This window comes from Salvelinus namaycush, chromosome 33 (assembly GCF_016432855.1).
Source record: "Salvelinus namaycush isolate Seneca chromosome 33, SaNama_1.0, whole genome shotgun sequence".
Classification (NCBI taxonomy): domain Eukaryota; kingdom Metazoa; phylum Chordata; class Actinopteri; order Salmoniformes; family Salmonidae; genus Salvelinus; species Salvelinus namaycush.
In genome coordinates, this window is record NC_052339.1 from 31,285,418 (window position 1) to 31,301,535 (window position 16,118).

The 16,118-nt window shown below is 43.8% G+C and overlaps 1 protein-coding gene across 1 annotated transcript in view; it reads right to left on the reverse strand.

Moving 5' to 3' along the window:
• Positions 1-700: 700 nt before the first annotated feature.
• Positions 701-16,118, reverse strand: part of LOC120027912 (reversion-inducing cysteine-rich protein with Kazal motifs-like) — a gene marked incomplete at its 5' end in the record, with an annotated part of 72,263 nt that continues 56,845 nt past the window's right edge. The window contains 5 exons of the mRNA XM_038973007.1: positions 701-1,287; positions 4,258-4,413; positions 5,950-6,023; positions 7,013-7,223; positions 10,698-10,893. Of these exons, the coding sequence (XP_038828935.1) occupies positions 1,060-1,287; positions 4,258-4,413; positions 5,950-6,023; positions 7,013-7,223; positions 10,698-10,893 (865 nt within the window). The remainder of the gene's footprint in view (positions 1,288-4,257; positions 4,414-5,949; positions 6,024-7,012; positions 7,224-10,697; positions 10,894-16,118) is intronic.

Below are 16,118 nucleotides of genomic sequence, written 5' to 3' on the forward strand. Positions count from 1 at the left end.
AGACCCTTGGACAAAAAGAAATGTGCTTCAAAGCTGCCTAGCACGATAATACTGTAGAACGACGGGGACACTTCCTGTTGCGTAGGCATAGAAACAACATCAAATCAAATGGACAGGACAAACATAATACAATACATTCTGGATTTAAAAAAATGTTGTCATCATGCAAGAATATAACATAAAATATCATTAAAAAAGAGGCACATAGTGAATCACGTTTCAATCCATGTCTTATGCATATCAAATATAGAATATTTTCCAGAATAATTCTTATCAACATTACAGAGTTATTGCATTTGCTTTCTATAGGAACTATATACAAGGCATATTGTCCCACATTTGTTTTACCCAAGTGCTGGGAAAAGTGATGATTGTCATTTTCATTAAAAACATGGCTATTGTTCCTGTTATTTTTTTAATATATATCTTATCTACACTAAAGGAACAATGGGAATCCCTTTTTGTGTGTTTTCAGCTTATAGAGCGGGGGGATGCTTGTCTTCCACCTGTTTGACGTTCAGAATGTCTCAGTCTGCAACTCCCAACTCCTCTATTTACAATAGTACAAATGCAAAACCTGGATGGGGGGAGGAGAGGGGAGGGGGGAGGAGAGGCGAGGAGAAGTGGGCGAGGGAAAAGGTAAGGAGGACGGGGGGGGGGGGGGGGGGGGGGTTGTGTGTTCTGCACACACACACACACACACACACACACACACACACACACACACACACACACACACACACACACACCTCCACAGCTTTAGAGGAGGAGAGAGCTACTGGATACAAAACACTGTGTGATAAAAAACTAATCTTCCCTGTCACGATATATATAGAGAGTTCTGTGGAACCAAAGCTCCTCTGTCATTGGAACAATATGAATCTCATAGCTTCTCGTCTATGATTGACGCTTGTGCAGTAGAGTTAATAGGATTGATTGTCAAGGCTTTTACAGGATGATGCTTCATGTCATGCAATGACCTGGGAGAGAGTCCCTTAGAATAGTCCACAACAGACCCGGCTTCGTGCCACCAGAGCCTGGCTGGCTACCGGGGTCTAGCTAGGCCTCGGCTATGCCTGGGGCTAGAATGAGGACGAGGCCCAAGGCGAGGCAGAGGAAGATGGGCAGGGAGGAGGGCGAGGAGCTGAGGTATCCCGTGGACCTGATGGTGGAGATGGAGACGTCGGAGGTGAGGAAGGCAGACAGGGGCACGTGGGAGACCAGGGTGGGGCTGCCGTAGTTGATGAGTGAGTCGATCTTCTCCGCCTCCATGCTGCAGGCTTCAATCTGAGACGTGATACACACACACACACACACACACACACACACACACACACACACACACACACACACGCATATACATGTATGATGTTACACATAGTTTTTTGTGTGTCTTAATTCCCTTCTGAAATAGCAGATTTTGTTTTGTTATAACGTAACAAACCAGGCTCTTTATTTGTGGAGGAAACATTCCTAATTGAACCACCTAAAAGTTACCGACAGTGAGTCACATTCTTGACTAATAGTTCCTAGAGAGAATGACGGGAGGCCGGCCATAACCTTCATTTCCCGGTTTCCATCGATCGTTATCGCTCAGGGCTGTTTTTTGCAGAGATATCAATAAAAGGGTATGAAAAACAACTTAATTGGGAGTTTCACACTCGATGCGACAGAACTGGTGGCAGAGATGAAAAGTCTGATTATTAGTCCCAGTGGAGTGAAAGAGATTCTGAGAGGAGTTAGATTAGTCTCTCAGCGAGACGGAGATTTGGGTCTCTCGTTCATCATCTAAGTCTCTGGTGTCATGAGAAAATCTTTGTTTTACCTTTTGTTTATCCAGGTTAGTTCTATCTCAATGAAATCTCTTTTTTCGAGAGACAAACTGGAGATGGTAGTGTTCGAAATAACAGTTCAATATTTCCTAGGAGTCACCGCCTGAGACTAGAGTCCTGCATCGGGTTGGATACCCACGGTTCCCTGCTGTTGATCCGGAATAAACAAATCCACTGGCGGGTGGAATGAAAACATTATTTCAAACCCGCAGATCGGCTTGTAGTTCATCCCCCCCCCAAGTGAGAATACGTTGCCAAGCCTACTTTCCCTGGCTAGTATAGCTCATGTGAAAATGGCTAATGGAGAAATAAAAAGAAGGGGAATAGGCCACCGTGGTTGTGGAAACAGGTGAAATCCCCGGTTTGGTTTGGAAGGATTGTGGACAAGGTCAACAACCTGGTAGATGGACACACGGCCTGCAACAAAGTGCAAGTAGGTATTTGTTTACGATAGGCCATTTCAGTTTATTACCAGTTAATTATTATGTTATTTCAGGCTTTCGTTCATTTAGACCAACCGCAGGTTAAAACTGGTGAGCTGGTAATAATGAGAGAAACCTAGGCTAAATCAATGTATTCCATTCTGGGAATTGTTTATTTAAGTTTCAATTTGATTATCTAAACAATATTGAATGTCGCTATATGCTTTCATTATGTAAGAGGGATAATTAGAAGGCTATGTAATTCACGGCATGGTTTCCTTTTATTCAAATGTTGAATAGACATGTAGACAATTGAATTCATGCAGGGAAGGGAGTAATAGCCTACTATTCTGGAGTCCAAAAAAAACTATTAAATAAATGAATCTTATTTGCCGGGTCACGGATCGGAACAATTCTATGCGTGTGGGTCGGGTTGCCGAGAAAAATCGCTCCTGACGTCGGATATCGGGTGGGGCTCGGGAATTGACGTGGCCAGCGTGGTCGGGTGTGGCTCCAAAGAAAAGACCCTTCCAGAACGTTCCCCCCACGTCTCCTGTGTAAAGACCCACCTGGGGCCTGTTCACGAATGCCCAACGCTTTCATATATATATATATATATATTAGTGGATATACCCTGTCTCTAAACACTGGGCATCCTCTGTGTGACTGCTCAGCTTGTTAACAAATGCCTCCTCTTTTCTACTGTAATCACCGTGTAATCCACTGCGTTTATAGACAGGCGTGGGGGGTAGGGGGGAGAACATGCTGGTGGTGCTGCCTGAAAGGGGCTCAGTTATACGTAGGAAACAAAAACGTTCACAACACCATGATGGGATGATTTGGCCCTAACGTGTACTGTATGCTACGCTGATTAGGTTCCAGGTCATCATCCGATCAACCTGGAATCAAAACAGAACAGGGCCATGGCCTTGGCACACAGAAGAATGTGAATTAATGTCAGTCGACAGGTCTCTGTGAGACAGAGACAGAGAAAGGGAGAAAGAGAGAAAGAGAAAGAGAGAAAGAGAGAGAGAGAGAGAGAAAGACAGAGAGAGAGAAAGAGAGAAAGAGAGAAAGAGAGAGAGAGAAAGAGAGAGAGACACAGAGAGAGAGACAGAAAGAGAGAGAGACAGAAAGAGAGTGCTAACTAGCTAGCCATTTCACATCGGTTACATACCCAGTGTGTAGCCAGTGTGTGATAGTGTGTAGCCAGAGTGTGATAGTGTGTACCCAGTGTGTGATAGTGTGTAGCCAGTGTGTGATAGTGTGTAGCCAGTGTGTGATAGTGTGTAGCCAGTGTGTGATAGTGCGTAGCCAGTGTGTGATAGTGCGTAGCCAGTGTGTGATAGTGCGTAGCCAGTGTGTGATAGTGTGTAGCCAGTGTGTGATAGTGTGTAGCCAGTGTGTGATAGTGTGTAGCCAGTGTGTGATAGTGTGTAGCCAGTGTGTGATAGTGTGTAGCCAGAGTGTGATAGTGTGTACCCAGTGTGTGATAGTGTGTAGCCAGTGTGTGATAGTGTGTAGCCAGTGTGTGATAGTGCGTAGCCAGTGTGTGATAGTGCGTAGCCAGTGTGTGATAGTGCGTAGCCAGTGTGTGATAGTGTGTAGCCAGTGTGTGATAGTGTGTAGCCAGTGTGTGATAGTGTGTAGCCAGTGTGTGATAGTGTGTAGCCAGTGTGTGATAGTGTGTAGCCAGTGTGTGATAGTGTGTAGCCAGTGTGTGATAGTGTGTAGCCAGTGTGTGATAGTGTGTAGCCAGTGTGTGATAGTGTGTAGCCAGTGTGTGATAGTGAGTAAACAGTGTGTGATAGTGCGTAGCCAGTGTGTGATAGTGCGTAGCCAGTGTGTGATAGTGTGTAGCCAGTGTGTGATAGTGCGTAGCCAGTGTGTGATAGTGCGTAGCCAGTATGTGATAGTGTGTAGCCAGTGTGTGATAGTGTGTAGCCAGTGTGTGATAGTGTGTAGCCAGTGTGTGAACTCAGTTTCTGTGTATGTGTGTTTACCTGCAGCGGGGTTGGCTGCTGGTCCACGGGGACGATGAGGATGACGATCTCTGAGTCGATGCTCAGGTAACCGAAGATGTCACACTGCGGCACGGAGATGTGGAGACGCAGGATCCTCAAGATGTCATGGACCGTCACTGGCTGCTTCCTGTTCAACTGACACACCAAACCAGCAAGACAGAGAACCAGAGCCATACAGAGTTTGAGATTCAATTCATTGCAGACTGAAGAACACTGAACTGAAAACAGGTTTATTGGCGCTCTATGTGGTGAGTAAATTGTATTCATCCCAATTTAATAACAAACATTAAATGCGTCTGTGAACAGTAGTTGAAAGTGCAATGAATGTTTTACAGTGCTTACTGTCAGGGAATGAAGGGTAGGTTGGCAATCTACACTGTGTATTTCCATGGCTGGTCAGAGCGAGTCGTTGTCTACGCCCTAATCAGCGCTACATCATTTCAGCGCGGCAGCATTTCAGTGTGACAGCACTTCAGCGTGACAGCATTTCAGCGTGACATCATTTCAGCGTGACAGCATTTCAGCGTCACTGCATTTCAGCGTGACATCATTTCAGCGTGACAGCATTTCAGCGTGACATCATTTCAGCGCGACATCATTTCAGCCTGACAGCATTTCAGCGTGACATCATTTCAGCGTGACAGCATTTCAGCGTGACAGCATTTCAGCGTGACATCATTTCAGCGCGACATCATTTCAGCCTGACAGCATTTCAGCGTGACATCATTTCAGCGTGACAGCATTTCAGCGTGACAGCATTTCAGCGTGACAGCATTTCAGCGTCACTGCATTTCAGCGTGACAGCATTTCAGCGTGACAGCATTTCAGCGTGACAGCATTTCAGCGTGACAGCATTTCAGCGTGACATCATTTCCAAAGGTCATTTGTTTGGAATTAGCAGGTTTCTGGTCTAGACTTAACGTTGATGAGATAATTGTGTTGGAGATTAGCGACTAATAGCCCTAGCTCACGTTTATAATGAATCTGCTTTGAATGGCATTTCTTATTAGCTGTTATTAGCCTGTATACGAAGCATTTCTTATTAGCTGTTATTAGCCTGTATACGAAGTATTTCCTATAAGCTGTTATAAGCATGTATACGAAGCATTTCTTATAAGCTGTTATTAGCCTGTATACGAAGCATTTCTTATTAGCTGTTATTAGCATGTATACGAAGCATTTCTTATAAGCTGTTATTAGCATGAATACGAACCATTTCTTATAAGCTGTTATTAGCATGAATACGAAGCATTTCTGGGCTCTTTAAGCTGCTTCCGACCTAGTCATTTCAAACTTGCTAAGTATCCCAGAAGGAGGCATCTGATGTTGATGCTAGGTATTTTAAATCTATGCCTCCCTCTAGTGGTCGTCTTGCGTCACTACAGTTCAAAACCAACAGCCTGTGCCCCAGGGGTGGCCAATCCCTCTCCTGGAGAGCTACTCAACTGGGTGTGCAGGCTTTTGCTCCTGCCCTGCTCTAACACACACGATCGTACGCCCTTTATTAGTGGAATCTAAACCTGCACACAGCATACTGAACTTGGTGGAGCTACTGTTGTGATGTAGACAGATCCATAAAGGAGTGAGAGGGAAGGGGACAACTTTTCTGAAATGGAACAAAGCCCCAGGCCCACACCCTGATAGTTGAGGCGCATGGCAGACGGTTCTGACCTTAGCGAAGACTTTCATTTGCTCCTTGTTCCACAGGATCTGCAGCATGCCCGCGCACAGAGGACAGCAGGCGCCTGATAGGTGGAGCACCAAGAGGTCAGGGGTCAGAGGATAGGTGTCAATCATAACAATATCGGAATCTGATTTGTGTTCCCATGTAGAAAAATCATAAGTATAACAGAGATTCACACTCAGTGGCCAGTTTATTAGGTACACCCATCTAGTACTGTGTCGGACCCCCCTTTGCCTCCAGAACAGCCTGAATTATTTGTGGGATGGAAACGTTGCTCAATTGGTATCAAGGGACCTAACGTGTGCCAGGACAACATTCCCCTCATCATTACTCCAACGCCACTCGCCTGTATCGTTGACACCAGGCAGGATGGCACCAATGATCATACCACATTGAAAGTTGGTTAGTCACAGTAACTGAATGGCTCGATGCCTGTCTGCCTGCGTTATATAGCAAGCCACGGCCATGTGACTCACCGTCTGTAGGAGCGAACCATTTTCATGAACAGGGTGGTGTACCTAATAAACTGGCCACTGAGTGTATATGACAAAGTGAATGTGGTTCAATCAATCAAATGTATTTATAAAGCCCTTCTTACATCAGCTGATGTCACAAAGTGCTGTACAGAAACTCAGCCTAAAACCCCAAACAGCAAGCACTCCCTAGAAAGGCCAAAACCTAGGAAGAAACCTAGAGGAACCAGGCTATGAGGGGTGGCCAGTCCTCTTCTGGCTGTGCCGGGTGGAGATTATAACAGAACATGGCCAAGATGTTCATAGATGACCAGCAGGGTCAAATAATAATAATCACAGTGGTTGTCGAGGGTGCAACAGGTCAGCACCTCAGGAGTAAAATGTCAGTTGGCTTTTCATAGCCGATCATTCAGAGTATCTCTACCGCTCCTGCTGTCTCTAGAGAGTTGAAAACAACAGGTCTGGGACAGGTAGCACGTCCGGTGAACAGCTCAGGGTTCCACAGCCACTGAGTGTACTGACCACAGCGTTAATAGAACATGATATATGATATAATTTCTGTCTCTATTGTACTGACCGGGTGGTGTGACAGGGATGCAGCCCAGGGTGGAGAGGGCGGGACAGGGGATCATGCCACAGCCTGAGTCAGAGGCAAACTCTGCCACCGCCCCCACGGCATGGCACCGCCCCTGGTAGTCCACGGCAACGCGGTCCGAGTAGGCCTCGCACACCGTGTTGTACGTTTCGCCATTGTGGCCGCACACGGGCCGCGCCCTTTTACAGGCGTCCTGCATTGAACACACATATAATAATAAATCACTCACATCCAGATGAATCATTCACATCCAGATGAATCACTCACATCCAGACGAATCACTCACATCCAGACGAATCACTCACATCCAGACGAATCACTCACATCCAGACGAATCATTCACATCCAGATGAATCACTCACATCCAGATGAATCACTCACATCCAGATGAATCACTCACATCCAGACGAATCACTCACATCCAGACGAATCATTCACATCCAGACGAATCATTCACATCCAGACGAATCATTCACATCCAGACGAATCATTCACATCCAGATGAATCACTCACATCCAGACGAATCACTCACATCCAGACGAATCATTCACATCCAGACGAATCACTCACATCCAGACGAATCACTCACATCCAGACGAATCACTCACATCCAGACGAATCATTCACATCCAGACGAATCACTCACATCCAGACGAATCACTCACATCCAGACGAATCACTCACATCCAGACGAATCATTCACATCCAGATGAATCATTCACATCCAGACAAATCATTCACATCCAGACGAATCACTCACATCCAGATGAATCACTCACATCCAGATGAATCACTCACATCCAGATGAATCACTCACATCCAGATGAATCATTCACATCCAGATGAATCATTCACATCTGCCAAGGACGCAGTTGTACAATTTTTAAAACATTACAATACTTTCACATATTTCACAACACATCTGTGTTCGTTTCTTCTCATGTACCCTTCATTCACTGTCTCAGGAATACCCAGAGAGTGGGCGGGTTTATTGGCTAATTGCGAGGCTCTTGGTTTGGTGACGTGACACCGGGCCTAAAGTAGGTATTTTAATGGGGTGTCGTCGACGTTAAATGGATATACAGTTGAAGTCGGAAGTTTACATACACCTTAGCCAAATATATTTAAACTCAGTTTCACAATTCACGACATTTAATCCTAGTAAAAATTCCCTGTCTTAGGTCAGTTAGGATCACCACTTTATTTTAAGAATGTGAAATGTCAGAATAATACTAGAGAGAATTCTTTATTTCAGCTTTTATTTCTTTCATCACATTCTTGGCTGATTTCTTTTGATTTTCCCATGATGTCAAGCAAAGAGGCACTGAGTTTGAATGTAGGCCTTGAAATACATCCACAGGTACACCTCCAATTGACTCAAATGATGTCAATTAGCCTATCAGAAGCTTCTAAAGCCATGACATAATTTTCTGGAATTTTCCAAGCTGTTTAAAGGCACAGTCAACTTAGTGTATGTAAACTTCTGAACCACTGGAATTGTGATACAGTGAATTATAAGTGAAATAATCTGTCTGTAAACAGTTGTTAGAAAAATTACTTGTGTCGTGCACAAAGTAGATGTCCTAACTAACTTGCCAAAACTATAGTTTGTTAACAAGAAAATGTGGAGTGGTTGAAAAACAAGTTTAAATGACTTTCGACTTCAACTGTAAAACCCGATCCGGCCTGTTCCACTGAGACAATGCTGAGAGTTACTGAGGTGAGACGCCATCAGGCCGACGCTGCGACCTCCCGCAAGGAGAAACATGATCCCGCCAGGTCCTAATCACTAACAAACCACTCTAATTCAACCACTGCAGAGTTTCTCAACACACACAAACATGGGGGATTTTGGGTGTATCATATACATACACAGTCCTAAACAGGAGATGCATGTGTGGAAAGACTAAGAACCTGAATGCAACATATGAGTTTATTAGACAACACTATAGGGGATTGTCCACAATGCCTTTTCCCACCTGGACAAAAGGAACACCTATGTGAGAATGCTGTTCATTGCCTACAGCTCAGCGTTCAACACCATAGTGCCCTCAAAGCTCATCACTAAGCTAAGGACCGTGGGACTAAAAACCTCACTCTGCAACTGGATCCTGTACTTCCTGACGGGCTGCCCCCAGGTGGTGAGGGTAGGTAACAACACATCTGCACAGCTGATCCTCAACACGGGGGCCCCTCACTGGTGTTCCCTGTTCACTCACAACTGCGTGGCCAAACACGACTCCAACTCCATCATTAAGTTTGCTGTCAACACAACAGTGGTAGGCCTGATCACAGACAACAATGTGACAGCCTATAGGGAGGAGGTCAGAGACCTGGCCATGTGGTGCCAGGACAACAACCTCTCCCTCAATGTGAGCAAGACAAAGGACCTGATCGTGGACTCCAGGAAAAGGAGGGACGGACATGACCCCATTCACATCGACGGGGCTGAAGTGGAGCGGGTTGAGAGTTTCAAGTTCCTTGGTGTCCACATCACCAACAAACTATCATGGTCCAAACACACCAAGACAGTCGTGAAGAGGTCACGACAACACCTTTTCCCCTTCAGGAGACTGAAAGGATTTGGCATGGGTCCCCAGATTCTCAAAAAGTTCTACAGCTGCACCATCGAGAGCATCCTGACTGGTTGCATCAGCGTCTGTTATGGCAACTGCTCGGCATCTGACCGTAAGGCGCTACAGAGGGAAGGCCCAAAAAATTGTCAAAGACTCCAGTCACCCAAGTCATAGACTGTTCTCTCTGCTACCGCACTGCAAGTAATACCGGAGCGCCAAGTCTGGGACCAAAAGGCTCCTTAACAGCTTCTACACCCAAGCCATAAGACTGCTGAACAATTAATAGAATGGCCTCCCGGACTGTTTACATTGACCCCCCCCCCCCTTTGTTTTTACACTGCTGCTACTCGCTGTTTATTATCTATGCATAGTCACTTTACCCCTACCTACATGTACAAATTATCTCAACTAACCTGTTCCCCCGCACACTGACTCGGTACCGGTACCCCCTGTATATATGTCACGATCTTGGAAATGAGCGGACCAAGGCGCAGCGTGAATTGAGTTCCACATCCTTTTTAATACAAAGTGAAACTGGAAACTAGAAACAAAACAACAATGGTATGGTATTGAAATATGTCATGTGTAATATGTGTGTGTGTGTGTGTGTGTGTGTGTGTGTGTGTGTGTGTGTGTGTGTGTGTGTGTGTGTGTGTGTGTGTGTGTGTGTGTGTGTGTGTGTGTGTGTGTGTGTGTGTGTGTGTGTGTATTGCTAACAGCTGGGACGTGTTATCATGCCTCTGACAGATCTAAACAGGTTCTTAATTTAAGCGTTCACGAAACACAAACAGAGAAAAGCTTTTCTGAGGCTCTAAAAACAGGGTGATCTCTGTGTGATTGACTAAATATTGGTCACCAGTCTCCAGTACCGTTGGTTTAGTTTCAGGCTGCTTCTCAAATGGCCGATGAATTATATCTATTGAAATGCCCCAAAAAGCCCTTAAACGCTGTCAACATATTCAGTCAATTTAGGGAATGATGATGTGGATGTTATGGAAGCAGAGACATTGAGACTGAATGATAAAAGCATGTTCTACTTCAGATCATTGCTTTGGCTAAAAGTATAACTGACATGAATGTCAAATTGTACCTGACAGTGGCCCATATAGGCCAAGGTCTTGCTCATCAGGAGGAGCTGACAGAGGTTGGGATGTTCCACGTTGTCTGTGTCGCATGCTGGGTCCATGTGGCTCTTGTCACAACCTGAGGGGCGACCCACACACTCAAACTGAGGACAGGGGTAGTCAGCCATGTCTGTAAGGCACACTCTACGGTTGGCAATACACCTGTGGACCAATGGGAAGACGAGAGGAAAAGGGGTTAATTTTTTTTAAACAAACATGGACGCATTTCACCTATGACTTCCATCAGTGTACAAGACTATTCTTTCAATGTAGCGTGGAACCTTTGCATTGATTTGAGCACTGAATGATTGTAAAGTAGTGTACCCGACTGTGTATTATTCTCACTGCAGACATCAACGGGCTACTATAGAGGCTCTGATGATAGGATGACATCAACGGGTTACTATAGAGACTCTGATAATAGGAGTTACCAATGAGCCATCTGGTTAGGGAGTGTGTCTTAAAACCTCTTAAGGACAGGGGGTGCTGTTTTCACTTTTGGGGAAAATCGTATCCAATTTAAACGGCCTCGTACTCAATTCTTGCTCGTACAATATGCATATTATTATTAATATTGGATAGAAAACACTCTCTAGTTTCTGAAACCGTTCTAATTATTTCTCTAAGTGAAACAGAACTCTTTTTACAGCCCATTTCCTATCCGGAAGTGAGATTTCCAAAAGCGAGGTCTCTCTTCAAGAGCTTGTCTATAAAAGGGCATGTCACTTATGACTGTAGAAACACGTCATACACCTTCCCCTGGGTGTCATGCGGAAGTGAGAGCAGAAATGACTTGATTATCTCGTTCTGGGATTGAATACAACCTCTTGGAGTGAGAGGTCCGCCATTATTTTTTTTTGGAAGGCGCGAAGTTGGACCTGGAATCGCCTCCTGGAAAACCGTCGTTATAGGTGAATATGATCTCCGGCTTAGATTTTATTTGATACATGTCACAATATCATCCTAAAGTATGTTTTTTCAATATAGTTTAATTATATTATTGAAATTTATTCGGGACTTTAGACGTGATGCGTTGGAGGAATTTGTTCAAGAAGGAGAGGTTAGCGCCGCACGGCCAGTGTGCTTGCTAATTCAAGAGGGAAATAGTTCGTTCTGGATCCAAACAAAGACGCTTCTGAACAAAGGACCCCTTGTACAACATTCTGATGGAAGATCAACAAAGATAAGGACCCAATTTGGGATGCTATTTCATATATCTGTCGAACTGTGCTATCGCTACCGTTTGCCTTGAATCAATGCTGTTGTGTGATAGCTATTGTAGTAAGCTAATATAACGATATATTGTGTTTTCGCTGTAAAACACTTCAAAAATCGGAAATATTGGCTATATTCACAAGATCTTTGTCTTTCATTTGCTATCCACCATATATTTTTCTGAAATGTTTTATGATGTGTAATTAGGTAGTTGACGTTGGTGTCTGTATTTACTCTGGCTACTCCCGTGCTATTTCTGACTGTAGCTATGATGGTAGCAGTAATGTAAAACTGATTTATAGCTCAAATATGCACATTTTTTGAACAAAACATAGATTTATTGTGTAACATGTTATAGGACTGTCATCTGAGGGAGTTGTTTCTAGGTTAGTTAGGTTGGTTCTAGGTTAGTTAGGTTGGCTTTGTGCATGCTACCTGCATGCTACCGGTGCTGTGAAAAATGTCTGTCTGTCTTTTGTATTTGGTGGTGAGCTAACATAAATATACGTGGTGTTTTCGCTGTAAAACATTTTAAAAATCGGAAATATTGGCTATATTCACAAGATCTTTGTCTTTCATTTGCTATCCACCATATATTTTTCTGAAATGTTTTATGATGTGTAATTAGGTAGTTGACGTTGGTGTCTGTATTTACTCTGGCTACTCCCGTGCTATTTCTGACTGTAGCTATGATGGTAGCAGTAATGTAAAACTGATTTATAGCTCAAATATGCACATTTTTTGAACAAAACATAGATTTATTGTGTAACATGTTATAGGACTGTCATCTGAGGGAGTTGTTTCTAGGTTAGTTAGGTTGGTTCTAGGTTAGTTAGGTTGGCTTTGTGCATGCTACCTGCATGCTACTGGTGCTGTGAAAAATGTCTGTCCTCTTTTGTATTTGGTGGTGAGCTAACATAAATATACGTGGTGTTTTTGCTGTAATACATTTAAAAAATCGGACATGTTGACTGAATTCACAAGATGTGTATCTTTCATTTGCTGTATTGGACTTGTTAATGTGTGAAAGTTAAATATTTCTCAAAAATATTTTTTGAATTTCGCGCTCTGCCTTTTCAGTGGAATGTGGGAGGAGTTCCGCTAGCGGAACACAAGTCCTAAACAGGTTAACAATGTCTGGTTAGGGAGTGTGTCTTAATGTCTGGTTAGGGAGTGTGTCTTAACAATGTCTGGTTAGGGAGTGTGTCTTAATGTCTGGTTAGGGAGTGTGTCTTAACAATGTCTGGTTAGGGAGTGTGTCCTAACAATGTCTGGTTAGGGAGTGTGTCTTAACAATGTCTGGTTAGGGAGTGTGTCTTAACAATGTCTGGTTAGGGAGTGTGTCTTAACAATGTCTGGTTAGGGAGTGTGTCTTAATGTCTGGTTAGGGAGTGTGTCTTAACAATGTCTGGTTAGGGAGTGTGTCCTAACAATGTCTGGTTAGGGAGTGTGTCCTAACAATGTCTGGTTAGGGAGTGTGTCCTAACAATGTCTGGTTAGGGAGTGTGTCTTAACAATGTCTGGTTAGGGAGTGTGTCTTAACAATGTCTGGTTATGGAGTGTGTCTTAACAATGTCTGGTTAGGGAGTGTGTCCTAACAATGTCTGGTTAGGGAGTGTGTCTTAACAATGTCTGGTTAGGGAGTGTGTCTTAATGTCTGGTTAGGGAGTGTGTCTTAACAATGTCTGGTTATGGAGTGTGTCTTAACAATGTCTGGTTATGGAGTGTGTCTTAACAATGTCTGGTTAGGGAGTGTGTCCTAACAATGTCTGGTTAGGGAGTGTGTCTTAACAATGTCTGGTTAGGGAGTGTGTCTTAATGTCTGGTTAGGGAGTGTGTCTTAACAATGTCTGGTTATGGAGTGTGTCTTAACAATGTCTGGTTAGGGAGTGTGTCTTAATGTCTGGTTAGGGAGTGTGTCTTAATGTCTGGTTAGGGAGTGTGTCTTAATGTCTGGTTAGGGAGTGTGTCTTAACAATGTCTGGTTAGGGAGTGTGTCCTAACAATGTCTGGTTAGGGAGTGTGTCATAACAATGTCTGGTTAGGGAGTGTGTCCTAACAATGTCTGGTTAGGGAGTGTGTCCTAACAATGTCTGGTTAGGGAGTGTGTCTTAACAATGTCTGGTTAGGGAGTGTGTCTTAACAATGTCTGGTTATGGAGTGTGTCTTAACAATGTCTGGTTAGGGAGTGTGTCCTAACAATGTCTGGTTAGGGAGTGTGTCTTAACAATGTCTGGTTAGGGAGTGTGTCTTAATGCCTGGTTAGGGAGTGTGTCTTAACAATGTCTGGTTAGGGAGTGTGTCTTAACAATGTCTGGTTAGGGAGTGTGTCATAACAATGTCTGGTTAGGGAGTGTGTCTTAACAATGTCTGGTTAGGGAGTGTGTCTTAACAATGTCTGGTTAGGGAGTGTGTCTTAACAATGTCTGGTTAGGGAGTGTGTCTTAACAATGTCTGGTTATGGAGTGTGTCATAACAATGTGTGGTTATGGAGTGTGTCATAACAATGTGTGGTTAGGGAGTGTGTCATAACAATGTCTGGTTAGGGAGTGTGTCTTAACAATGTCTGGTTAGGGAGTGTGTCTTAACAATGTCTGGTTATGGAGTGTGTCTTAACAATGTCTGGTTATGGAGTGTGTCCTAACAATGTCTGGTTAGGGAGTGTGTCTTAACAATGTCTGGTTAGGGAGTGTGTCTTAACAATGTCTGGTTAGGGAGTGTGTCTTAATGTCTGGTTAGGGAGTGTGTCTTAATGTCTGGTTAGGGAGTGTGTCTTAACAATGTCTGGTTATGGAGTGTGTCTTAACAATGTCTGGTTAGGGAGTGTGTCATAACAATGTCTGGTTAGGGAGTGTGTCATAACAATGTCTGGTTAGGGAGTGTGTCTTAACAATGTCTGGTTAGGGAGTGTGTCTTAACAATGTCTGGTTATGGAGTGTGTCTTAACAATGTGTGGTTAGGGAGTGTGTCTTAACAATGTGTGGTTAGGGAGTGTGTCATAACAATGTCTGGTTAGGGAGTGTGTCATAACAATGTCTGGTTAGGGAGTGTGTCTTAACAATGTGTGGTTAGGGAGTGTGTCTTAACAATGTCTGGTTATGGAGTGTGTCTTAACAATGTCTGGTTAGGGAGTGTGTCATAACAATGTCTGGTTAGGGAGTGTGTCTTAACAATGTCTGGTTAGGGAGTGTGTCTTAACAATGTCTGGTTATGGAGTGTGTCTTAACAATGTGTGGTTAGGGAGTGTGTCTTAACAATGTCTGGTTAGGGAGTGTGTCATAACAATGTCTGGTTAGGGAGTGTGTCTTAACAATGTCTGGTTAGGGAGTGTGTCATAACAATGTCTGGTTAGGGAGTGTGTCTTAACAATGTGTGGTTAGGGAGTGTGTCTTAACAATGTCTGGTTATGGAGTGTGTCTTAACAATGTCTGGTTAGGGAGTGTGTCATAACAATGTCTGGTTAGGGAGTGTGTCATAACAATGTCTGGTTAGGGAGTGTGTCATAACAATGTCTGGTTAGGGAGTGTGTCTTAACAATGTGTGGTTAGGGAGTGTGTCATAACAATGTCTGGTTAGGGAGTGTGTCTTAATGTCTGGTTAGGGAGTGTGTCTTAACAATGTCTGGTTAGGGAGTGTGTCTTAACAATGTCTGGTTAGGGAGTGTGTCTTAACAATGTGTGGTTAGGGAGTGTGTCTTAACAATGTGTGGTTAGGGAGTGTGTCTTAACAATGTGTGGTTAGGGAGTGTGTCTTAACAATGTGTGGTTAGGGAGTGTGTCTTAACAATGTCTGGTTAGGGAGTGTGTCTTAACAATGTGTGGTTAGGGAGTGTGTCTTAAAACCTTTTCTCAATAGGGGGTGCTGTTTGCACTTTGTAATAATTTCGTTCCCAAATTAAACTGCCTCGTACTCAATTCTTGCTCGTACAATATGCATATTATTATTACTATTGGATAGAAAACACTCTCTAGTTTCTAAAACCGTTTGAATTATACCTGTGAGTAAAACAGAACCGGAGTTGGAGCAATTTTCCTATGAGGATGTGAGAATGCTGAATTCTGCAAGCTGTTCTGAGGTCGGTTTATTAATTTGCCTGTCTTATATTGGTTGAGATGCACTGCATACGCCTTCCCCTGGATGTCAGCGAATAGTGAGAATTGAAATGGAGTCGC